This window comes from Cervus elaphus, chromosome 15, assembly GCF_910594005.1.
Source record: "Cervus elaphus chromosome 15, mCerEla1.1, whole genome shotgun sequence".
Taxonomy (NCBI): Eukaryota; Metazoa; Chordata; class Mammalia; order Artiodactyla; family Cervidae; genus Cervus; species Cervus elaphus.
In genome coordinates this window covers 67,121,782-67,147,409 of record NC_057829.1, presented here as the reverse complement: position 1 = coordinate 67,147,409, position 25,628 = coordinate 67,121,782, and the positions used below count along the sequence as shown (strand labels likewise).

The 25,628-nt window shown below is 48.5% G+C and overlaps 2 protein-coding genes across 2 annotated transcripts; one reads left to right on the top strand and one right to left on the bottom strand.

The window, feature by feature from the left end:
• Positions 1–11,755: 11,755 nt before the first annotated feature.
• LOC122708625 (small integral membrane protein 20-like) lies at positions 11,756–12,732 on the bottom strand. Its single transcript, XM_043924905.1, has 2 exons — positions 12,617–12,732; positions 11,756–12,488 (listed from the first exon to the last, which is right to left on the bottom strand). Exons 1-2 carry the CDS (start codon positions 12,723–12,725, stop codon positions 12,373–12,375), a joined length of 225 nt encoding a protein of 74 aa, XP_043780840.1. The 5' UTR covers positions 12,726–12,732; the 3' UTR covers positions 11,756–12,372.
• Positions 12,733–18,626: 5,894 nt separating this feature from the next.
• On the top strand, positions 18,627–25,040 carry CALHM3 (calcium homeostasis modulator 3). Its single transcript, XM_043924904.1, has 3 exons — positions 18,627–19,066; positions 21,439–21,694; positions 24,151–25,040. Exons 1-3 carry the CDS (start codon positions 18,780–18,782, stop codon positions 24,640–24,642), a joined length of 1,035 nt encoding a protein of 344 aa, XP_043780839.1. The 5' UTR covers positions 18,627–18,779; the 3' UTR covers positions 24,643–25,040.
• Positions 25,041–25,628: the final 588 nt, after the last annotated feature.

Genomic DNA, 25,628 nt, shown 5'->3' with positions numbered 1-25,628 from the left:
TCCACCCTCACCCCATTGCAGGCATCACATCCTTAAATGTCTGGGACTCCAGGCGAGCTAGAAATATCCTTGACAGCTGCTCTCTGGGGTCTGGAGGGAAAGACAGCCCCCTCTTCTGCCCCCAGCCTCTCAGATGCCCAGGATCACGTGCCCAGCCAGCTGCAGAATGGACGTGGCAGGTCAAGGGTGCTGTCTTTTTATGGGCGTATCTCCCTGAGGCTCACGCCAGCTGATGACTCATGCATCAGAAATCCATGGGCTCTGAAGGGCAGCACACTTATCCATTTGCACACACACTTTTACTCTCTCTCACACACTCACGTCTACACAAGTACCCACACTCTCACACGCTCATCTACCCCTTGAAGCCTGCTGGAATGAGGTCACTCTAGGCTGCTGCTGGCATCAGAATAAATCTGAAGACTCTGTATAGACGAGACTAGTTCCTCTGGAGGGTGTGCGAAGTGCAGGCCCTTGGTAGGATTTACCGACAGTGGCTGGGGCAGGGGGGAAGCTTGTCCCCTCCTTCCCTTCCTCAGGGGAATGGGCTGGGACACAGAAGTGATGGGGGTGGGTAAGGCCCCATAGTAGAGGGAGGCAGGGATGTCATGGGTCCCTTGACAGGGTGTGGTCTAAACCTGGGGCTCTGGGCCAAGCAGGGGAGAAGAGCAGAAGGTCACGGGGAAGGGGAGACAAGGGGACCAGACACCAGTGCCTGCCTGAGGGGTCCAGAGGCTCTGCTGCTTAGGACAGTCTGACCCCAGGTAGCTGCACAGGAGGGTGAAAGGCATTAGGGACCAGGCAGGGAACTGAAGGAAGGTAGGACAGAAACATCCCCTGATCTCAGTGGCTGAGGAAATAATGGGAGCATCCACAAGGCTGAGATTAGGATGAGATGAGCGAGGTGTCCTTGTGTGATGAAATGTAAGGAGGCACTCGCCCTTAGAACCATGCAACGAACAGCCACCCTGCTCTTGCTCCGACTCGAGTGTGATGCCTCTGAAATCTTGTACCCTACATCACGGGTCCCCAACCAGTGGGCCACGGACCAGTAGCAGGCCATGGCTTGTTAGGAACCAGGCCACATGGCAGGAAGTAAGTGGTGGGTGAGCAAGTGGTGAGCGATCAGTGGAAGCCTCATCTTTTTTTTTTAACCACAGGGCCTCCTCACATTACTGCCTGAGCTCCACCTCCTCCTGTCAGATCAGCAGCAGCATTAGATTCTGATAGGAGCACAAACCCTACTATCACTGTCTCCCACCACCCGCAGATGGGATCATTTAGCTGCAGAAAAACAAACTCAGGGCTCCCACTGATTCTGCATTATGGTGAATGGTATAATTATTTCATTCTATATCACAATGTAATAATAATAAAGTACACAATAAATTTAAAGTGCTTGAATCATTCCCCCACCCTATCTGTAAAAAAATTGTCTTCCACAAACCCAGTCCCTGGTGCCAAAAATGTTGGGGACCACTCCCTTATGTCATCTCCCTAGACTGGCCCCAGTTTTCCCAAGGAGCTCTGTGCTATGGTGTGGGGAGGTGGGGGGCGGGGGGAACTTGGCTGTAAGTCTGTGGCCAGGCAGGAAGTGGGTGTGGCTGCATGGGACCCAGAGCAGCTGAGGGTGACCCCTCCAGGGGACCTGTGCCTCAGAAACCCTTTCCTGGCAGGGGCAGTGGTTGGACCCAGCTCAGAGGAGCAAAGAACCACTTTTTCCCCTGGACGTTGGGTGGAATCCCTGAGGCTTCAAGCATCCTTCACCAAAGAGGCTGCTAGGAGGCAGAGAAGTGGCCTCTGAGGCCCCCGAGGGCCCTTCCCAGCCCCAATTAAGAAGCGAGGAGGGAGAAGGAGCCTGCCAGGAAGAAGGTCTGGATGAAGTCACTGTTTTGGTGGCTTCAATGGAAGCTATTAATACCCATAAGGTGGTGCTCCAACACCTGTCACCGTGGCAACCCCGCCTCCCCAGCAGTGTAGAGTCTGAAAGCTCTGCCCAAAGGGGTGGGTGTCAGTGCATATGTGTTTGGCTGCGTGCACACGTGTGTCCATGTGGATGCTGTGAGCGCTCACACCAATGCGCAGGAGAAGGGGGGGGACCCCAGGCGGGGACCCAGGAACAGTTTCAGCAGCAGCTCTGGCCCCCGTCGCCCCTTCTCTCCCTTGCTTCTCTCCCTTCTGACCAGCTCCTTTCTCTTGCTCCCTCTTCCTCTCTCTCCCTCCCTCCTCTTGTCTTTCTCCCTTCTTCCCGCCCTTCCCTGTTCCACCCTTGTCCTGCCCTCTCTCTGCCCCTGTTGCTCCTTGCTCAGTCTCCTCCTGCTGGTTCACCTCTCTCCCCTTCTTTCTCACTCTCCATATCTCCCGGGTCAGTTCAAGTCTTGAAGAGTCTCCATGTTGATAAAATAATAAAATATTTGACTGAGAGCTTCCTTTCTTCCTTCCCTGAACCCCTAGAGGCTGAGCTCAGAGCAAGCCACAGGATGGTCCCCCACCGGGCAGACAAGGTGGAGTTCATCTAGGCTGAGCCAGGGCTCCCTTAAACTTCAACAGCCCTCCCTGCTGAGAAGCTAGACTTTAAACAGGAAACAGCCTCAGCCATCTCTGGCTAGGATACAAGGCAGCTCTGAGGCCCAGCCCATAGTTATTAACATCATCAGACCACTGTCAGAAAACACAGACAGAAGTGGTCCTGCCTGAACTGCAGGGGGTGGCTGGATATGTTAGATGGGAGATCCCTGAGTGCCTGAAACACAGTAGATTCTCGAAAAATATTTGACAAATCAATGAATCAGTGTCAGTGAATTAACCTATCAATACATCCACTCAGTAAGCCCAAGAGACTTGCCCAGACCAGCCTGTCTGGCCGGTTCCCTTCTAGACAGTACCTTCGCCACAAAGTTTTCCTCGAGGCCAGGTCTTTCCTGTGAAGGACCAGAGTCTGTGTTAACCATCTTAGCATGGAATGGGCACCATACTGTTCTGTTTTCAGTCACTTTGGGGTTCAGCTTCGTTCATTGCCCCAGAGACCCTTTTGAGCACTCTCTGTACACCTAGCACTGTGTGGGGTACAGTTTCCTTGCCAACACCATGAAGGACCCTGTCCTGTTTTCCTTAACTCCAGTACAGTTTCCTACCTCCCAGGGCCCAGTTTAGGGCTGAACACACTAGTAGGTCTCCATATTGTCAAGATGTCAGTTCTTCCCAACTTGAGCTATAGATTCAATACATCCCAGGGAAAATCCCAGCAAGTTATTTTGTAGATGTTAACAAACTGATTCTCAAGTGTCCATGGAGAGGTAAAAGACCCAGAGTAATATTGAGGAAGAAGAAAGTTGGAGGACTGACATTAGCCAACTTCAAAATTTACTATGAAGCTACAGTAATTAAGACAGTGTGGCACTGGTGAAAAATAGACAAATAGATAAATGGAACTGAATAAAGAGCCCAGAAATGGACTCACACAAACACAGTCAAGTAATCTTTGATGAAGGAGCAAAGGAATATAATAGAGCAAAGGTAATCTTCTCAACAAATGATTGTATGAACGACTGGACATCCACATGCAAAAAGGTAAATCTAGACACAGGCCTTACACCCCTACCCACAAAAATTAAATCAAAACAGATCACAGACCTATGTGTTAAATACAAAGCTATAAAACTCCTAGAAGATAACATGGGAGAAATCTAGATGACCTTAGCTTTGATAATGACTTTTTACAAAGATGACAAGAACCATGAAAGAAAGAACTGGTAATACCAGGGGGAAAGGATTGGGGGAAAGGACAGTTAGGGAGTTTGAGACTGACTTGTACACACTGTTATTTAAAACAGAACCAAGAAGACCTACTGTTAGGATGGGGAACTTTGTTCAATTTAGTGACAATTTACTGCTACTGTTAGCACAGGAGACTGCTCTATTTAGTGACAACCTAAATGGGAAAAGAACTTGACAAGAAGTAGATACATGTATATGCATAACTGAGTCACTTTGTGTTATACTTGAAACTACCACAGCATTGTTCATCAACTCTACTCCAATATAAAATAAAAAGTTTTTTAAAAGAAATAATTGATAAGCTTGATGTCATTAAAATTAAATCTTCTGCTCTGCAGAAGACACTGTCAAGGGAATAAAAAGACAAACCACACACTAGGAGAAAATATTTGCAAAAGACATATCTGAAATAGGACCATTATCCAAAATATACAAAAAAATACTTCAAACTCAACAATAAGAAACCAACTTCATTTTTTAAATGAGCCAAAGACCTTAACAGACACTTCACCAAAGAAAATATATGGATGGAAAATAAGCATTTGGAAAGACGGTCTATATCTTATGTCATCAGGAAAACGTAAATCAAAATGATGATGCCACTGCAGAACTATTGGAATGGCCCAAACCCAGAACACTGACAACACTAAATGGAACACTGGAAACTCTCATTCATTACTGGTAGAAATACAAAATAGCACAGCCACTTTGGAAGACAGTTTGGTGGTTTCTTACAGAACGAACCGTTCTCTTAACATATTATCCAGCAATTGTATTCCTGCATACTTACTCAAAGGGATTGAAAACTTATGGCCACCAAAAAACATGCATGTGCATGTTTTTAACCACTTTGTTCATAATTGCCAAACCTTGGAGGCAGCCAAAATGTCCTTCAGTAGATGAATGAATAAATAAACTGTGGGACTTCCAGATGTGGAATAGCATTCAGCACTAAAAAGAAATGAGCTATCAAGCTATGAAAAGACACAGAGGAACCTTAAAATATAATGAAATATTTATGAGTACTCGTTTAATGATTAATGAGGTTGACACAACATTGTTTTATAGATATTTAAGTAAACATTTCTTAATTTTGATTTTGAAGTTTTCCTTTCATAATTTGGAGCCACTGAAATTTTTTTCCAGTCTTATGTAGATACTTAGAAAGCCCATAGGCCTAAGACCTGGACTTATAGTGCCTATGGATAAAATCCAGGCCTGAGGCCAAGCATTCTTAAAACTGCCTCCAAAAGGGCTTCCCTCATGGCTCAGATGGTAAAGAATCTGCCTGCAATGTGGGAGACCTGGATTCGATCCCTGGAGAAGGGAATGGCTACCAACTCCAGTATTCTTGCCTGGAAAATTCCATGGACCGAGGAGCCTGGTGGGCTACAGTCCATGGGGTCACAAAGAGTCAGACATGACTGAGCAACTAACATACACAAAAGGACAGGTGGAGATTTCTGCAAGAAGCAAAAAGAAAAATGTGCAATGCCAGAAAGAGGACGACTTGTCTCCCTATCTAAGAAACTTGTTTAGTGATTTCAAAGGAGCCCAGCATCCCTTGACTCATCCCAGGGCCACTGGCTCAGGTAATACTGACAGATGATTTTTGTTTGTTTGTTTATGGCTGCACTGGCTCTTCGTTGCTGAGTGTGGGCTTTCTCTAGTTGTGGTGAACCGGAGCTAGTCTTTGTTGCGGTGTGCTGGCTTCCCATTGCAATGGCTTCTCTTGTTGCAGAACATGGGCTCTAGGTGCGTGGGCTCAGCAGTTGTGGCATGTGGGCTTAGTTGCCCCAGGGCATGTGGAATCTTCCTTGACCAGAGATGTGCCCTATATTGGCAGGTAGATTCTTAACCACTGGACCACCAGGGATGTCCCTACAGGAGAATTTTATGGAGCACACATGGCAAGGTCTTGGTCCAAGCACTTCATCTGTATTAATTCATTTAAGCCTGGTAATAACCCTGTGAAGTATATATTATTATTTAGCAGCAGCAGCAACAGTATCCCCATTTTAAAGATGAAAATCCTGAAGCCTAGGAAAGTTAAGATACTTGACTAGGAGTTGATAAGTGAAGCACTGAGGTTCAGTCCTAGGATGGTCTGAGTCCGAATCCCTGCTCCAGAGTGGGATTCCTTTAGGTGCCAGATTGAGGAAAACACCTGTCGCCAGGGAGGTGTCCTTGCTCAAGTTCCCGAACCAGCCCCTTCCTACTGAGGAGACCCTTAAAACTCCCCAGGGCTTTGGCTCAGCTCTCCAGAAGTTAGTCAGGAATCACATGGCCACTAATGAACACAAAATAGATTTAAAAATAACAAAACTGAGCTCAAAGAAAAGTGCTCCAAGTGGATGTACTATCCCAGCATTTTCTTTTTCCTACATAGATATTTTAAATGACCTTGTGTGTGTTAGTCACTCAATTGTGTCCGACTGTTTGCGACCCCGTGAACCCTAGCCCACCAGGCCCCTCTATCCACAGGATTCTCCAGGCAAGAATACTTGAGTGGGTTGCCATTTCCTTCTCCAGGGCATCTTCCCAACCCAGGGATCGAACCCAGGTGCCCCACATTACAGGTAGGGTCTTTACTGTCTGAGCCACCAGGGAAGCCAGGAATGACTTTATCTGGCAGGAAATCTTTTCTAAGAATGTTAGAATGATCAGAGAATCATAAAGGAAAAGTATGATAAGTAAGACTATATAAAAATTTTAAACTCCTTCATGGTAAACGTTGGAAGACACCTTCAGGAGCCAGGAGACATACCTCCACTAAGTCAGAAGCCTTCAATCAGTTCAAATGCCATGCATCTCCAGAAGCAGAACAGCAAACAGACATTTCTCCATTACTGCTGCCTGGGTAGCCTCTCACTGCTATCCTCCTTTCCTGAGAGGTCCCAGAGGCGCTCGCTTGTTCCGACCTTCACCCTTCACCCAAAGGCGCCTCAGCCTGTGGAAAGTGTCCTCTCTTCCCAATGAGAGCAGCCTGTCGAAAGTTTTCTCTCAGCGGGGTGAGCAGCCTTTTCTTCCCTGTCGTCCCTCTCAGTTTCTCTCAGGCCACCAGGAGGTGGCGCTAGACCTCCATTAGAATCCGCTTTGTCTCTGTCAGGCTTATGGGGAGGGGGACCTCAAGTCAATCAACACACCTTTAAAATGTTTACAGGTTGCTCTATTTCCTCTTTCAAAGCGGAAGGAGAATTTGGGGAGCAACTATATCCTGATAGCTTCTATTAACTACTTCATTATAATGAAAATATGTCAATGAAGAAATTAGCTCTGCTCTTTAGCCACCCAGATGTTACCCTCTGGGCATGTTTGCTTCCCTGAGGCCACTTTGTCATCTTTCGTTCTGAGACTGGATCTCCAGCAGACACTCTGTCCCAGGACTGAGAGAATCTCCCCAAACTTAAGGCAACCGGAGGCCCTCTTCAGAGCGCCTCAGCTCACACTGAGCTGCCCCACGGCCTGTGTCTGGTAACTGACGTGTGCACTTGTGTGTGCCCAGCACAGCACAGCCCCTGGCTGTGGGCACGGCAGACGCCCAGTGAACAGCTGTTGTTATGTCGCCAGAGCCTGAGGATGTGTGGCCATTGCACCCAGCTACTCTCAGAGCTGGGACTTGCCACTCCTGGCCCAGGGCTCTCCCAAACACGTCTGAGAAGTCTCATGAGTTTGTGGGTGCTGGCAACAGGGGAAAGGCGGGTGCCCAGAGTTACTCTGACTTTGGTGCTTATGGAGTAAGAATAGAATTCAGAAAATCCAGTTGGATGTGTGCCCCTTCCCAGAGAGCAACTCACCTATTTTTGCCCCCCAGTCTCTGCATTTGGCCCAGCATCCCCATGTCTGATGACACCACCAGCAGGACCTTCACACCAGAAAACCAGCCCCCCTCACAGGATCTGGAAACACTTCATTTCTACTTTGGTCAGAAAGTCCATTTGTATAGACTGTCAGTCAAGTGTGGAAGAATGTTAAGATTTCAACTTTGTTATTTTGTTTTATGTCAGTCATATATTTCAATCCTATTTTTTAAAAGTAATGTTTATTTACATGACCTTCCCTGGTGGCTCAGATGGTAAAGAATCTGCTTGCAATGCAAGAGACCTGGCTTCAATCCCTGGGTTGGGAAGATGCCCTGGAGGAAGGCATGGCAACCCACTCCAGTATTCTTGCTTGGAGAATCCCCATGGGCAGAGGAGCCTGCCAGGCTACAAGTCCATGGGGTCACAAAGAGTCAGACATGACTGAGTGACTAAGCACATTTATTTACATATGGAAACAATTTTTTAAATCCATAAATTTACTGCCCAGAATACTTCTGTTGATTTTTTTAAATAAAAATAAAGTTTTTATGTACACATTGTTCGAAACGTCAAACAGCACAGAACGGTATAAAACGGAGAGAAAAAAGTACCACCTGTGCTAGCAACCAGTAGTATTAACTGTCTACATATTTTATATATCCCTCTGGCAAAAAGTGTACTAAAACTTTTACAGATTTATATCATTTTTATTCAGAAAGGATTATACTATGCATAGTATACCAAACTATTTTTTTAAATGCTTATCAGAATCTATTAGAGGTCTTTTCATATGAACACACATAGATTTGCTTCATTCTTTTAATGGCTGCATAGATCCCATTTTATGGCTGTATCATAATTTATTTAAACAATTACTAAATACCCCCTGTTGATGAAATTTAGGATGTTTCCAACTGTATTGCTATTAAAACCATGCTATAATGAACATTCTTGTTTGTTTGTCTTTGCTATTTCTGCAAAACTATCAATAGAGAAAATACAGACCTATGTAATTGTTAGGTCAAAGGGTATGTATATTTAAAATATAAAAAGGGCATGTATATCTAAATTTTTGCTTTAAATATATTGCCAAGTTGTTCTAGGAAAATTCATACAAATTTGTACTCCCGCCATCAGTGTTATGAAAGTTTCTCTAAGCCCTCACTGACATTTAGTTCAGTTCAGTTCAGTTCAGTCACTCAGTCATGTCCATCTCTATACAACCTCATGGACTGCAGCTCACCAGGCCTCCCTGTCCATCACCAACTCCTGGGGCTTGCTCAAACTCATGTCCATGGAGTCAGTGATGCCATCCAACCATCTCATCCTCTGTCGTCCCCTTCTCCTCCTGCCTTCAATCTTTCCCAGCATCAGGGTCTTTTCCAATGTGTCAGTTCTTCCCATCAGGGGGCCAAAGTATTAGAATTTCAGCTTCAGCATCAGTCCTTCCAATGAATATTCAGGACTGATTTCCTTTAGGATGGCCTGGTTGGATCTCCTTGCTGTCCAAGGGACTCTCAAGAGTCTTCTCCAACATCACAGTTCAAAAGCATCAACTCTTCTTTATGGTCCAACTCTGACATCCATACATGACTACTGGAAAAATCATAGCCTTGACTAGACGGACATTTGTTGGCAAAGTAATGTCTCTGCTTTTTAATATGCTGTCTAGGTTGGTCATAGCTTTTCTTCCAAGGAGCAAGCGTCTTTTAATTTCATGTCTACAGTCACCGTCTGCAGTGATTTTGGAGCCCAAAAAATTAAGTCTGTCACTGTTTCCATTGTTTCCCCGTCTATTTGCCATGAAGTGATGGGACCAGATACCATGATCTTAGTTTTCTGAATGTTAAGTTTTAAGCCAGCCTTTTCACTCTCCTCTTTCACTTTCCTCAAGAGGCTCTTTAGTTCTTCTTTGCTTTCTGCCATAAGGGTGGTGTCATCTGCATATTTGAGGTTATTGGTATTTCTCCTGGCAATCTTGATTTCAGCTTGTGCTTCATCCAGGCTGGCATTTCACATGATGTACTCTGCATATAAGTTAAATAAGCAGGGTAACAATATACAGCCTTGATGTACTCCTTTCCCAATTTGGAACCAGTCCATTGTTCCATATATGGTTCTAACTGTTGCTTCTTGACCTGCATACAGATTTCTCAGGAGGCAGGTCAGGTGGTGTGGTATTCCCATCTCTTAAGGAATTTTCCACAGTTTGTTGTGATCCACACAGTCAAAGGCTTTGGCATAGTCAATAAAGCAGAAGTAGATGTTTTTCTGGAACTCTCTTGCTTTTTCTATGATCCAACAGATGTTGGCAATTTGATCTGATTCCTCTGCCTTTTCTAAATCCAGCTTGAACATCTGAAGTTCAAGGTTCATGCACTGTTGAAGCCTAGCTTGGTGAATTTTGAGCATTACTTTGCTAGCGTGTGAGATGAGTGTAACTGTGCGGTAATTTGAACATTCTTTGGCACTGCCTTTCTTTGGGATTGGAATGAAAACTGACTTTTTCCAGTCCTGTGCCATTGCTGAGTCTTCCAAATTTGCTGGTATATTGAGAGTAGCACTTTAACAGCATCATCTTTTAGGATTTGAAATAGCTCCACTGGAATTCCATCACCTCCTCTAGCTTCGTTTGTAGTGATGCTTCCTAAGGTCTACTTGACTTCGCACTCCAGGGTGTCTGACTCTAGGTGAGCGATCACACAATTGTGGTTATCCAGGTCATTAAGATCTTTTTTGTATAGTTCTGTGTATTCTTGCCACCTCTTTATAATAAATTCTGCTTCTGTTAGGTCCATACCGTTTCTGTCCTTTATTGTGCCCATCTTTGCATGAAATGTTCCCTTGGTATCTCTAATTTTCTTGAAGAGATCGCTAGTCTTTCCCATTGTATTGTTTTCCTCACTTAACACTTAGGAATTCTTTCTTATCTCTCTTTGCTATTCTTTGGAACTCTGCATTCAGATGGGTATATCTTTCCTTTTCTCCATTGCCTTTAGCTTCTCTTCTTTTCTCAGCTATTTGTAAGGCCTCCTCAGACAGCCATTTTGCCTTTTTGCATTCCTTTATCTTGGGGACGGTCTTGATCATGCCTCCTGTACAATGTCACGAACCTCCATCCATAGTCCTTCAGGCACTCTGTCTATCAGATAAAATCCCTTGAATCTATTTGTCACTTCCACTGTATAATCGTAAGGGATTTGATTTAGGTCATACCTGAATGGTCTAGTGGATTTCCCTACTTTCTTAAATTTAAGTCTGATTTTGGCAATAAGGAGTTCATGATCCAAGCCACAGTCAGCTCCCAGTCTTGTTTTTGCTGACTATATAGAGCTTCTCCATCTTTGACTGCAAAGAATATAATTAATATGATTTTGGTGTTGACCATCTGGTGATGTCCCTGTGTAGAGTTGTCTCTTGTGCTTTTGGAAGAGGGTGTTTGCTATGACCAGTGTGTCCTCTTGGCAAAACTCTGTTAGCTTTTGCCCTGCTTCATTTTGTACTCCAAGGCCAAACTTGCTTATTACTCCAGATATCTCTTGAATCCCTACTTTCGCATTCCAGTCCCCTATGGAAAAGGACTTTTTTTTTTTTTTTTTGGTGTTAGTTCTAGAAGGTCTTGTAGGTCATCATAGAACCATTCAGCTTCTTTGGCATTAGTGGTTGGGGCATAGACTTTGATTACTATGATATTGAATGGTTTGCCTTGGAAACAAAGAGAGATCATTCTGTCATTTTTGAGACTGCACCCAAGTACTGCATTTCAGACTCTTTAGTTGACTATGAGGGCTACTCCATTTCTTCTAGGGAATTCTTGCCCACAGTAATAGATATAATGGTCATCTGAATTAAATTCACCCACTCCAGTCCATCTTAGTTCACTGATTCCTAAAATGTCGATGTTCACTCTTGCCATCTCCTGTTTGACCACTTCCAATTTACCTTGATTCATGGACCTAACATTCCAGGTTCCTATGCAATATTGTTCTTTACAGCATCGAACTTGACTTCCATCACCAGTCACATCCACAACTGTGCATTGGTTTCATTTTGGCTCCATCTCTTCATTCTTTCTGGAGTTATTTCTCCACTCTTCTCCAGTAGCGTATTGGGCACCTGCTGACCTGGGGAGTTCATCTGTCAGTGTCATATCTTTTTGCCTTTTCTTTTCTTTTTTTTTTTTTTTTTTAAGTAAGAGAAATCATTTTAATATATACATTTTCACTTCAGTCAATTCAACAATGATTTCTAATAGGCATGCAGACCCATTTAGTTTGCTTCAAATTTATTTCTCAACATGCAGCAACCTTCCTAATGAGATAGTTGAGCTGAACTACTTATTCCTAAAGAGTACAATGTACCTTGTCCTCAAAGAGTTTTATCAACGTTAATATTTTCAAAGAGCCCTATGAGGCTGCTCAATATGGTAGTTTTCCCCTGAAATTTCCTATTTGGAGGATGGCAAAACAGTCTAGGATCTTTCCCAGTCTACTGGTTGCTTGTATTCATATCACAGCATGGCTGGCTAAGAGGTAGAGACTGAATAATATGTAGATAGCCTTCAAGCCCAGCTGAGTGAGACAGCTTCGTTTTTAGAAAGGAAACCAAATGATGAAAACCCTCCTAATAGTATGATTTGTTCCAGGGTTCTTTTAAGAAGGGACGTAATCCTCATGCACAGGACTCTTTGTGGCCTTCTAGAGTTTTCTGCTCCAGCCAGTGTTCTCTAGCCAGGTGACTTATTGCGCTTGCTGCAGAACTGAAAGCATGACGTCTCTGTCTACTTGCATCATTAGAGGTGGTGTTCGTCTTCCCATTTCCGGCCAAATGGATCCGACCACACTTTCAACCCTGGTGGCTGCACGTCTTCTTGAACAATACCAGCTCGATTAATGGCTTGTTCCTTCTCTCTGTCCATGGCCCCACGTGGGGATGATGAGGGAAAGCGGGAGAGTTACTAGGGCCAGGCGGCCGCATGGGGTCAGATATCACTGTCAGCGGGCTCGGGACGCCGCGTGGGGTCAGAGGTCACTCACTGTACTCCTCCAGCCGCATTAAGGGCTGGAAGTAGATGGGGTAGAAGGCGGCGCCGATCAGGGAGATGAAGCCACCGAAAATGAGAGCAGTGCGCAGGTTCCGGGACATGGCTCCAGCCAGGGTTACCCGGATTCTCCGAGTGCCCGGGACTCTCCAAACCCGGCTCCCGCTGGCTGGGCCGTGACCCTGCTCGGAAGAGCTCTTTTTGCCTTTTCATGCTGTTCATGGGGTCCTCAAGGCAAGAATACTGAAGTGATTTGTCATTCCCTTCTCCAGTGGACCTTATTTTGTCAGAACTCTCCACCATGACCCATCTGTCTCGGGTGGCCCTACCTAATATCAAATTTTATAAACATCATTCCTGTTAATTTAAATATAGATTTAAAAAATCAAATTCTGGGGTGATTCCATGGTGGTCCAGTGGTTAGGAGTCTGTACTTCCATTGCAGGGGGGCACTGGTTAGACCCCTCATCAGGCTAAGTTCCCTTGCCATGAAATTCTCGATGAAGGGCCACATGTTCTCGGATGCTGCCTAGAAGGCAGAGATAGGTGGCAGCTTGGAAATGAAGCTCATGCTGGGCTCTGCACAGCTTCTCACTGGTGACCCAATGTGCACAGAAAGTTTTCACGAGTTACCAATAGGCCACGGTGTCACGATAGGGTTGGCCTGTGGCAGTGTTTAAGTAAGCACAAGTCCCATAGTAGGCCTCTCCAAGTGCACTGCGGTGACCCTAAGGCTGCCATTTTCGCATCTTCAGAATGGACATTAGGTATTACCAATCTTTTAGTTTCTAACAACTTGGTAAGTTTGAAAAGGCACCTGGATGTTCATATACATATTTAATTATGAGTAAGGACTAGAATCTTCACAGGACTTGGGGCCACTTGTCTTTCTCTTTCTGTGAATAGCCTATTCACATCTTTTGCCCATTTTTTCAGAGGTTTGCTCATATTTTTTTTATTGATGTATATGATTCCTCTGCATACACAAATTAAGGACATAGGCCTTTGTGCAGCTTGTGTGTAGGAAATAGGCCTTGTGTGCAGCTTATGAAAAAAATGCATTTTTTCAGCTTTTTGTTATTTTTACTTTGCTATTGGTATTTTGCTCACAGAAGTGGTGGGGCCCACTTTATCCATCTTCTTCTTCACAACTACTGAATTCTGTGTTCTGTTCACAACGGCCTTCCCTTGCTTCTGATCGTGAAGAAATTCACCTACATTTTCCTAAACGGTTAGCCAGTTGTTCCAGTGCCATTTTTCAGAGTGCCTTTTTTTGCCCCCCCCCTTTTTTTTCATTCTCTTTTCAGCCCCTCAGGGCTGTGTGGCTCTACAAAGTCACCAGAGTGGAGCCCACAGAAGTGCCACGTAGCTCTGTCTCTCTCTGCCAGAGACAGACCAGAAAGGCCTGTCACCCAGATCCCACAGAGGCCTCTGTCATTTTGTAGAAGAGGGTCAGGTCTCTCAAGGAACGAGAGGGCACCACAGCTCTGAGAGACACTAGGGAACAATAGCCTCCCAGTCCTGACAGGAAAGTGGGCCACGCACCCAGTGTCTTCCTTCTGAAGGAAACCTCAGGGGAGACTGTGCTCTCTATCCAGAAAGAAGAAACACAGCCGCACTTGTGTTTCTGAAGACACACACACTTATACACACACTACACATACCCCCACAAATACCACCGCCCCCCACACACACGTCACACACATCAGACACACCAACTCCCCTAGCAGGGGGCACCCTGTCCTAAAGAGCCCTCTCCATCACAGGAATTCCAAGAACAGTCACGCCAGTGTTTCTCAAATAACACCCAGATTCCTTTTTCCTTTTGAAGGAAATAAAAATCTGGAGGGCCCCCAATAACATATCTGCAAGACCCCAAGTTGAGAAAGAAAAAAGAAACCAAAGACTTGTTCTATAAAGATCTTCCAATTGCAAGGTAGCACATATTTAAAACTGCTAAATAGATTTAAGTTAACATTAAAATGAAAATCTGACTTTAAAACATTTTCCAGAGTTAAAAGATCTGTGGACTTCCCTGGTGGTCCCATGGTTAAGACTTTGCCTTCCAAATGCAGAGGGTGCTGGTTCCATCCCTGGTTGGGGAACTGAGATCCCACGTGCCTCGAGGCTAGAAAACCAAAACAAAAGAAAGAAGCAGTATTGTAACAAATTCAATAAAGACTTTAAAAATGGTTCACATCAAAAAAATCTTAAAAAAAAAAAGATGGGGTACCCCAAGGTGGGGTAGGGAGTTTAGAAGAATCAGATCTGAGGCATTATTCTGCAGCACATCTACAAGTTAATATGCTTTCCACACACATGAATAACAAATCTTTCTTCCATCTTCCCTCTATTTCTGCCTCTCCTTGTTCAGCAGGCCTGAGCTCCAGGCAACAAAAGGTGATCTTTCTCCCTTTTACCTTGTCCCTTAATCCCTTTGAGTTTTTCCACTAAAAAATATTTATGATTTTTATTGGGAAATTTAAAAAATCATATTACAAAATAGACAATTTAGAAAATACAGAATTTTTTTAAATGTAAAGCCACCTGCTCACCCTGAGAGGTAACATCCCTTTAAGTTGTGCTGGGTTTCCTTTTTGCTTTTTTTTTTTTTTGGCTTGAGTGTTTTCCAGTAAATACCCAGCAAGGGCCAGTGCAGTCACACCAGTTGGTTCTCCTTTCCTGTGAGGCCCAGGGCCCAGGCTGACCTGGGAGGGCTGTCTCACCTCCTAGAGGTTGGAGCTATGAGCAGGCTGGCCTAGGAGAGACCTTGTCCCAGTTTTCTGCCGTGTTCTCCCAGACTCATTGTCCATTCTTTCTCTTTTCCAAAAGTATTCATCTGGCTGCACAGGTCTTAGTTGTGGCACCTGGAATTTAGTTCCCCGACCAGGGATCCAACCCCCGGTCCCCTGCGTTGGAAGCACAGAGTCTTAATCACTGAGCCACCAGGGAAGCCCCCATTGTCCATTCTTTTCTGGAGACTCCCAAGGTTAGAGGCAGCTGGCGGCCCTTTGACCACTCTCCCCTCCCTCAGAGTAGAACGGGAGAGCTGCGTGCTCAGATCCTCTCAGCCCACCTCCCTCCCCTCTGTTCTCAGGTGGTTCAGAGTTGAGAAGCACAGCCTTAGCCAGACAATTTCCTCTCCTGGCAGCAGCCCCGAGGCTGACTTGGGCTGGGAGGCACAGAGGAGGAGCCCAGCTTTCTTCCTGGCCCTGTCCCCACCAGGTTGTGTGATCACGGACAGGACACCCAGCCTCTCCGGGGCCCTGCATCCTCCCCTGCCCCAGGGATCTGGTGGTGGTGGCGTTCTCTGCTAGTTAAGCCCAGGATGATAACAGGCTAGAAAGGTTGTGCCCTCCCTTCCCCTCCCCTCCCCCTCCCCCGTCCCTTCCCCTCCCCTAACTCTCCCGCCTACTCTCCTCTCCTCTCCCCTCTTACCCCTCCCTCCCTCTCCTCTCCCCTCCCCTCCCAGCAAAGTCACACTCCAGCCCCCTCCCTCTCCCCCCTCACCCCTCCCTCACACAGGTCCTGAAAGCACATCACTGGATAAACTACAAACAAAGAATGGGACCCAGGCCTCTGTCTATTACTATCAGAGTAACTACTCATCAGAGGTAGAGACTGCACAGATAACTTAGCAAGTTTGCAGGACATATTGCGGATCGTCTGACTTAAACTACAGGCTAAATGATCTACACAGCATTCATTTGGCAGGTCCCAGGGGTCCCTCAAACTGCCAGGCTCTCATTTTTCAGAGGAACTGAAACGGAGACACAGTGAGTCCTCCTGTATCATGAGGGTTAAGAGAAGGGAGAGACCGGCCTCAGATGGAAGTCCCCTCTCCCAGCAGCCCCGGGGCTCCTGGGCAGGTGAGTAGCACACCCAGAGCTTCACTCAGTGGTCCCCAGAGTCTCCAGAGGAAGGCCGGGTAGACCAACGGCATGGCATGCCAGTGAGGGGCAACACACACTGATACCGGGACAGGGAGACTCCGGGGCCCAGGGCAGCAGGAGGGGAGGGCAGTCATGGGGACACTTCCATATTCTCTAGTTTTAACTTTTTCATAATGGTGTGTTTAATCAGAAAAAAAAAGATGGAGATATTTCCATTTTCTAAAAGTTGTTTGAAATTACAGGAAGAAGGGCGATCAGTGCAGCTGCCACAGTGCAGATGGGCTCTGTGAAGACAGGAGGGTGTTGCTGAGCCCCTGGGCCCAGAAGGACTCAGAAAGATACTTGCCTCCCGTGCTCCAGAGGGCTCATGGGAGTGGTGCTTGTGACTGTGTGAGGCAAGTGCTGGTGACATCCCTGGGGGTCCCAGATGCCCACTGGTCCAGGCTGGATGGAGCAGGCGTCAGTGGAGTCAAGGGCACCCCAGCGCCTGAGGTTTTCCTTGGCTCAGGGGCAGCTCTGAGCTGCCAGTGAGGGAGATAGAGGGGAGAAGATTGAGGAAGAGCCTGGGCTTCACCCACTCCCAGCCCAGGCTCAGGCCACGCCTATGGATCTGTGACCAGGAGCAGTTCTTCTGGCTGCCTCCACTCCCCTCCCCAAGTCAGGCTGCCTGGGTCAGGACTAGGGGCCAGTGAGGGTTAGGACTGGGGGCCAGGAAGACAGGGTGTTGTGGGGTGGGCTGCAGGTAAGGAGGAGGGAAAGATAGATAGGAAGAGACTGCAGGACAGAGAGGGGGACAGAGACAGAGAGGCACACGGAAAGACTCAGACACACATGCCGAGGGACACAGAGAGTCACAACACAGAGAAAGGCAGAGTCAGAGATAGAGAGACAAACAGAGTGAGAGAGGGAGAGAGACAGAGAGAGCTAAGAGCAGCATCTTCGTTCCACTTGCTTCCTAGGAGCAGACAGAGGGGCAGGTGCAGGTCAGGGCCTGGGCGGAGAGGACAAAGCTATAGAGATGGAAGCAGGGGGAGTGAGTGTCACCATCACAGAGAACAAACCTCCGCCGCCCTTGCGGTGTGCTTGGCACCCTGCTGGAGGCTGCAGGGACGGGCAGGTGTGAGGGCAGGTCCCATCCTAACTGGGAGACCCACCCCACACCTGGGAGGCAGGAGCAGCAGGCAGGAGCGGCCTTTCCAAGGGCCAAATGGGAGGAGAGGCTCCCAAGAGCTAAGGTCACCAGGGGCAGCTTGCGGAAAGGGCTGCATCCAAGCTGCCTCTTGCAGAGCAGGTGAGAGGAAGGGGCATGGGTTCTCCAGGGGAGGAGGCATCTGCAAACATGTGGAGGTGAGAAGACATATCTGGGTACTGTCAGGAGGGCCTTGAATGTCATGACAAGGAGGCTGAGGGGGCCCGGCCACACTAGAGCAGAGGAGTTATGTAGTGGGAACCGTGCTTTAGGGAGACCTGGGCTGGCCAGTGGCCAGACCTGAAGGGCAGCAGAATAAAGTGGAGGAAAGGCACTCACTGAGCCCCCACCCCCTCTCCCAACGCCCCCCATCTGACACTACAGTCAAGCAACCCCAAACTGCCAACCCACACCTGGCTGCTTCTCACCTCCATGCCCTTGACCAAGCGGTACCCTCCATCCAGAAGGCCTCCCCTTCCCCAAGCCAGGCAAAAACTGAAGAGTTTAAATGCTCTTCAAAAGACTTCTCTTCCAGGATGGCTTCAGGCAGGGTAAGGCGCCCCTCCTGGCTCTTCCCAGCACAAAAACCGATTTGAAAGCTCCCTGGGCTCAGCTGAGCTAAGCCATGTTCTTAACCAAGAGCCAGAAACTGTAACTGGCTCCATCAGTGCCATGGCCTTAACCACACCCAGAATTTGCCTGTCCCCCACGGGCAGCCCCACCAGCTGTCCCACGCGTCAGTATCCAAACCCTGAAGAAAGGAAGGAATCGGGTGGGGCCCATTTGCCTAGAGGTGCTGTGGGCTGGCCAGTCACAGAGCAGTGACTCATCTCCCAGAGAGGAGGGGAGCAGTGGGGGACATCTGGGCCGGGCAGGGGAGCCTGTAGAGAGAGCCTGCCTCTGCCTCACACCCTTGGCCGGACGCCGTCTTCTCCTAGTCCCCTCGGGCCCTTGGAAGAGAAGGAAGAACCTCTTGCAGCCCCTGGCTTGCCCCCAACGTGGCTGGCATTGACTAGGAAGGCGGCTGAAGCCTCCCTGTCCCCCACCCGCAGCTGCCCCCCACCCAGGCCGTGGCCATGGATAAATTCCGCACGCTCTTCCAGCACTTCCAGTCCAGCTCCGAGTCGGTGATGAACGGCATCTGCCTGCTGCTGGCCATGGTCACCGTCAAGCTGTACTCCTCGTTCGACTTCAACTGCCCCTGCCTGGCACGCTACAATGCCCTCTACGGACTGGGCCTGCTGTTCACGCCCCCGATCGCCCTGTTCCTCTGCGGCCTCCTGGCCAACCGGCAGTCCGTGGTGATGGTGGAAGAGTGGCGCCGGCCTGCCGGGCACCGGAGGAAGGACCCAGGCATCATCAGGTGCGGTCCCACATCTCCCAGCTTCCCATGGGCATTGTCAGGGGATCCCCCAACTGCATAAGCACTGCCAGGGGCTCCCCGAACCCCAGTGACCTCCATGGGCATGGTCAGGGCTCCCCCGGGCACCCCCACAGGCACCCTACTTTCAGATGTGCCCCCTGCTCTCCCCCAGAAAATGATACCAAGGCACCATCAGTTCACTGAGACAGATTTGCCAGTCTCCACTCTGGAAACAGATATTTCTGTCTGTCACCTTTCCATGCCCAATGATAAAGACGTGGGAAAGACACAGGATTCCTAAGAATTATCCAGGTCATGTCTGTCCTGCTGGCCATGGATTGTAACTCCCCACATGCATGAAGAACCATCCCATGATGTGAATACCGTATTACACATATGAGAGGTATGGTTGGCTTGAAGGCTGCATCCCGTCTCCTGCAAGCTCCCCGAGGGCAAAGACCTCATCTGCTATCACTATGTCCTCAGACCCTGGTCAGTGCCCTGTATCAAGAAAAGCTGATGGGGAATTCCCTGGCAGTGCAGTGGTTAGGGCTCGGCACTTTTACTCTTTCACTGCTATGGCCTGGGTTCAATCCCTGCTCAGGGAACTCAGATCCTGCAAGTCACGTGGCACGGCAGAAAAAAAGAGAGAGAAGAAAAGCTGACGGAATTAAGCAATTCATAATGTTCCCTGGCCAACAGTGAGCCAAGCTCTGTGCCAAGTGCTGTGTGTGTATGGCCTCTGAATTCTCACCTCGGCCCTGAGTCTGCTCCTGTCTTGGATCCATTTTTAAGGATGGAGGACCTGAGGCACAGAGAGGTTAAGTCACTTGGCTGAGCTCCCACAGCAAGGAAGAGGCTCTGATTCAAGTCAAACCTGGAACTGCTGCCCTGAGTGTTTTAGACAAAATACCTAAGTGCCACGGGCAGTGGCAAGAGGGGCTTGGTGGGTTTTAGTTCACGCACGATCTTCTCCTCTCCCCTATTGATATGGACAACTGGGGTGTTCTCAATGGCATGTCATGTAACTTCATAACGGGTCTTTGGTTCCACCTTCTAACTACCTTGCCCCCATAGAAAATGATGGAGCCACCCCTGCCTACAACATATTTATAATTCACCACCAGGTAGGCCATGTACACACACACACACACACATACACAGAGCCAGCACACACCATCCTATGTTTTGTGTACAACCCACCTGCCAATGCAGGAAACATAAGAGACCCAGGTTCGATTCCTGGGTGGGGAAGATCCCCTGGAGGAGAGTGTGGCAACCCACTCCAGGATTCTTGCCTGGAGAATCCCATGGACAGAGGAGCCTGGTAGGCTACAGTCCATGGGGTCAAAAAGAGTCAGACACGACTGAGTGACTGAGCACACACGCAAGTTAAAAACACCTGCATTCTGTGCATAAGCAGCCTCTCTTTTATGTTCCCAGGGGCTCCCAGCTCCCTGTGATTCAGTCATGCAGGGAGGCTTTTTCCCTAGGGTCTCGTGGTTCCAGCTCCACTGGGCTCCTGTCCTGTGACCAACACCCAATTCAGGCCACTAGATGTAGTAGGTCAAAAGAGGCACCTGGGGACAATCAGGGGCTCCCTGGACACTGTGGGGAGGTGTGTAAGTGCCGTCTCTGGGCAGGTTATTCCACAGGACCCTCTTAGTGACCCCATGGACCACAGCCTACTCCATCCGTGCAGTAGGCTCCTCCATTCATGGGATTTTCCAGGCAACAGTACTGGAGTGGGGTGCCATAGCCTTCTCCCCCTCTTAGTTTAGGGTCCCCCCAAAAGCAGGCTCTGGGAAGAAGTGATAATAAGGAGGCAACTGGGGCTCAGTCCTTCTGAGGAGCCTAAGGAAGTGGGTAGAACCCACCTCAGAATTGTTCCACTGAGGGTCCCAGATGCTGGGGCATTAAACTACCACCCTGCCCTCTGGGATTGAGGTCGATTTGGGGACATGAACCCTCCAGGCCAACCCCCATTGGGAGCAGGGACTCCTCCAAAGCCCCAGACAGAGCCACACAGGGGATTGAGGTCAGAGGTCTTCAGGCCCTCCACATGACTAGAAACTACCCACCAAAGCTCTAGATGCTTCTGGCCTGGGCAGAGCACCAACAGAGTCCACTACAAAGGCTCAGGCAGGAAGAACACCAGCTCCCCAGTGTTCCAGTCCCAGGGCTCCCAGGACCCCAGCTGTGCTTCTCCCCCACCCTCTGCTGCTCAGGCCTCTGCAGTGGGAGCTGCAACCCTCCCCTTGGGGTAACCACACACTGTCCTGGGAAGTTCATCCTCACATCCCCCCTGTAGCCTTCCTGCTGCAGCTGAATTCCGGCTGCCCTGTGTTCCCCCTCCCTTCCTCTGTTCCCAGGTACATGTGCTCCTCTGTACTGCAGAGAGCACTGGCTGCCCCCCTCGTCTGGATCCTGCTGGCCCTCCTCGATGGGAAGTGCTTCGTGTGCGCCTTCAGCAGCTCTGTGGACCCCGAGAAGTTTCTAGACTTTGCCAACATGACCCCCAGTCAGGTGCAGCTCTTTCTGGCCAAGGTGCCCTGCAAGGAGGACGAGCTGGTCAGGAACAGCCCCGCTAGAAAGGCAGTGTCTCGCTACCTGCGGTGCCTGTCACAGGTAATTTGGGGTGGGGGGGTCCTCTCCCTGCCCTCGGAAATGTCCTGCACTGGTTCCCAGGGGCACAGGGTGAGGAGGTACACATGGTTTCCTGAGGCCCCCTTCCCAATGCTAGAGACACAACCGCAGAGCATGTGGTCCCTGAGGGGGTAGTTAGAAACATGACCCTCACAAGGGACAGTGTCAGGCCTTAGGAAGTGGTCACTTTGCCATCAACACTGACTCACCTCAGGGTGCAGACCAGGTGTCCATACCCTTCTGGAGTCAGCTAGGCTCATCTCCAGGTTGGACGGCAGGAAAACGCTGCAGACATACTGCACTACCCTGCCCCCGCCCCACACACACATTCTGCCCACCCCTCAGAAATAACACTAATTACCACTTATGAAGCCCTTATGTGTCAGGCACTGTGTTAAGCATTTCACATGCGTTACTTCATTTAATTCTCAAAACTGCCCTATGAGATAGATGCAATCATGATCATCCCACTTTGCGGATGAGGAAACTGAGGCTCTGAGAGTTTAGTTCACAAGGCCAAAGGCACACAGTTTGTAACAGGCTGGGCAGGAATCTGAAATGTCATTCCTCCAAACCCTCCCCTACTATGCAAGTCCTCCCCAGATGCTTGGCTCCCCACAGAGCACAGAATCCGTTATCCTGGAGACAAACCCCAGCCCAAGCTCCAGATCCCATCCTCACCACTGCCAGAGCCCAGCTTGGGCTATGTCTCCCCAAAAGTGTTTACATGGTCCCACCACGTGCAGAGCATCACTGGAGATACACCCTAGCTCTCTGGGGTGTCGGGACAGGCTCATGGCAAATGCAGGCCCGTGGAGTGGCAAAGAGAAGACCAGTGCTTGGGACACACTTGATTCTGCTTCAGACTGTGACCATGGCCATGAGCCCATTCCCCTCTGGGCCTCAGGTTCTTCTGCAAAATAAATGGAGGTTCGGTCTACTCACCTTGATGTCCCTGTGGATGTAAACACTGTACACTAGTTCACTAATTCACTGGAGATAGTGTAGAATTCTCAGACCAGGGTTTGAGTCCTGACTCAGCTGTAAATGATCAGTCACATTAAATGCTCCTCCAAGTAAAATACTCACACAAACATTTTAAACTTAGAGTGGGGGGAGGGAAGGGCCATGTGGGAGGCCAGGCAGAAAGCTTTGTCAATCACTTCTACAAATGTTAAGGATTCAAGTAAGTCTTGTGGTTTAGAGGATGATTTCTCTGCTCCAGGTCTATAAAGTTGCTCGTCTTAGGCAATGTCTCAATACCTTTGGCTGGGCAGAGGGGAAGGCCAGGAGCTGGCCAGGTTGGGGCTCCAGCCTCAGAGAACTACTTTCAGCTTCTCTTTACTCTTGGCCTGGAACACTGTTTCCTCTTAACATCTTGTAAACTATCATCAACCTTCAGGTCTCAGCCTCAACTTCACAGTTCTCTGAGGCCTCAAATTCAGGTCAGGTGTCCCCTCTCTGAATTTCCATGACCCAAGATACATCCCTCAACATGGTACTTAGTCAGTCATCACCTATGTCATTGTAACTTCCACTAAAGTGTTAGCTCTATGAGAGCAAAGACTAAGTCCTCAGTATCTCCCCGAAAATATAGGATGGATGGATGCATATATGGGATGGATGCACATATATAAGCATGGATGAAGAACGAGATAAAAAGATGAAAGGATGATGGGTGGATGCACAGATGAATGGATGGGAGTGCAAGGAAGGCAAAACTTTACCTCCACCCACCTTAGGTTTTCAGCTGTGACTATAACAAAAAGAAAGATTAACAGGAGGAAAATAAACAGTTTATTATTGTGTGCAGTGCTCATCAGGCAAGGGGAACCTAAAACAGAGTCACTCTAAGCTGTGGCTTAGAACTGCGGCTTATATAGCATCTTCAGCTATGAACAATACCTTTGTAGAGAAATGTCAGGACAAAGGAAAGCAGCTTTATGCTTCCAAGGGTGGAAACTGTGGGAAGATAAATAAATACATGGGAGGAAACTAAAGGAGTAAGGTGTGTTTGTTCAGGAGGAAGGCAGGGGGGATAAATAACAAGTGGATAGATGATTGGATAGAGATAAATGGAAGCAAGGATGAGAGTATGGGAACATGAATGGATGGGAGGATAGATGGTTGGATAGGGGGATATGGACAGATAGGAGCATGGTTGAGAGGGTGACTTGATAGGAAGACAATAGATATATAATCAGATAAGAGGATGGATGACGGGGTGGGTGGAGAGATAGTTGGATAGAACATGGATGGAAGGAGGAATGAATGAATGGGAGGGAGGATGGATGGAGGTAGTTGGTAGAATGGATGACTGAATTGGAAGGCGGATAGACCTGAAAATGGATGGAAGGGATAAGGAAAGGGAACACCTTTGCCACACTGTACAATACCTGTGTGCCTGAACGCTTACATTAGCACTCCCCACCCTCTAGGCCATTGGCTGGAGTCTCACCCTGCTGCTGATCGTCCTGGCCTTCCTGGCCCGCTGCCTGAGGCCCTGCTTCGACCAGACAATCTTCCTGCAGCGCAGATACTGGAGCAACTACGTGGACCTGGAGCAGAAGCTCTTCGACGAGACGTGCTGTGAGCACGCGCGGGACTTTGCGCACCGTTGCGTGCTACACTTCTTCGCCAGCATGCAGAGCGAGATGCGGGCGCGGGGGCTGCGCCGGGACTCTGCGTGTAGGGGTCCGGAGACCCCTGAGAAGCCCGAGCCCCCAGAAGGCCTGGACGGTGGAAGCGGGAAGGCCCACCTGCGTGCTGTCTCCAGTCAGGAGCAGGTGGACCACCTTCTGAGCACCTGGTACTCCAGCAAACCACCTCTTGACCTCACAGCATCCTCTGGGCTCTGGGGGGGTGGCCTCAGCCACCGCGCCCCCACAGTGGTCCCGGGCACCAGGGCGTCCCCACACACCGATGTGTAAGGACCCAGACCGCGTCCTCACGTAAAATGCCCACACTGACAAGGATGTGGGGGCTTTCCAGGCAGTGGGGACCCCATGACGGGGCAGCTTAACCCTTGTCAGCCTCCTTCCCCAAAACAGCCCAGTCGAGTTTCAGGGCGTGTTCTCTTGTGTGTTCTACAGCTGTGCTTCACAAACTTCATTGTGCTCACCTGTTCACCGGGACTCTTGTCAAATGCAGATTCTGATTCAGTCCATCTAGGACCAGGGCCGAGACTGCATTGCTAATGAGCTCCTGATGTTTCTGGTCAGTGGACCAAACTCCGAGTAGAGAAAGAGTCTAAACATCTGCCCTGGGTGCTGGGTCCTAGATATCCCTATTCTAAATCTAAAATAATAATAACTACAACAGCACCTGCTTGTATGATGCTTACTCTGTAGCAGGCACTGCTCTAACTTCTTTCTATATATAACTCATTTAATCTTAATGATAATCTAATGAAGTAGGGTGATGACTAGCCCCATTTTTTTTTGAGAAGAAAGGTGGGGCATTAACGGTTAAGGTGGCTGAGGTCTCCCACATAAGAGCTGGAATTTGATCTCAGGACGTCAGTTCCAGAGTCTGCTCTGAGCCACTACATTAGTCCTCTAGACTGTGTGTGTGTGTGTGTGCGCGCGCGCGCATGCATGCATGTTCTAGATAGAGTGTGTGTGTGTGTGTGTGTGTGTGCACGCGCTCACACACGCGTGTGTGTTTTCAGGGTCCTTGCTGGGTTTCCTGCAGCCTCCTACAAGTTCCTCTGAGTGAGCTCAGCAAACTTTGCTTGTTGACTTCTTCTCAAAAGTACAGATTAGTGTCTCTTGCTGGCTACTGCAGATGAATAGCTTTGTATCTTTGTAGGGGGCGGGTTTCTGTTTCTGAGTATCAGCGGGAGGCTGACCCTTCCAGCTCCCATCTTCCCCAGTTCCACCAATTCTATTCTAATCAACCAAGGCCAAGCAGCCCT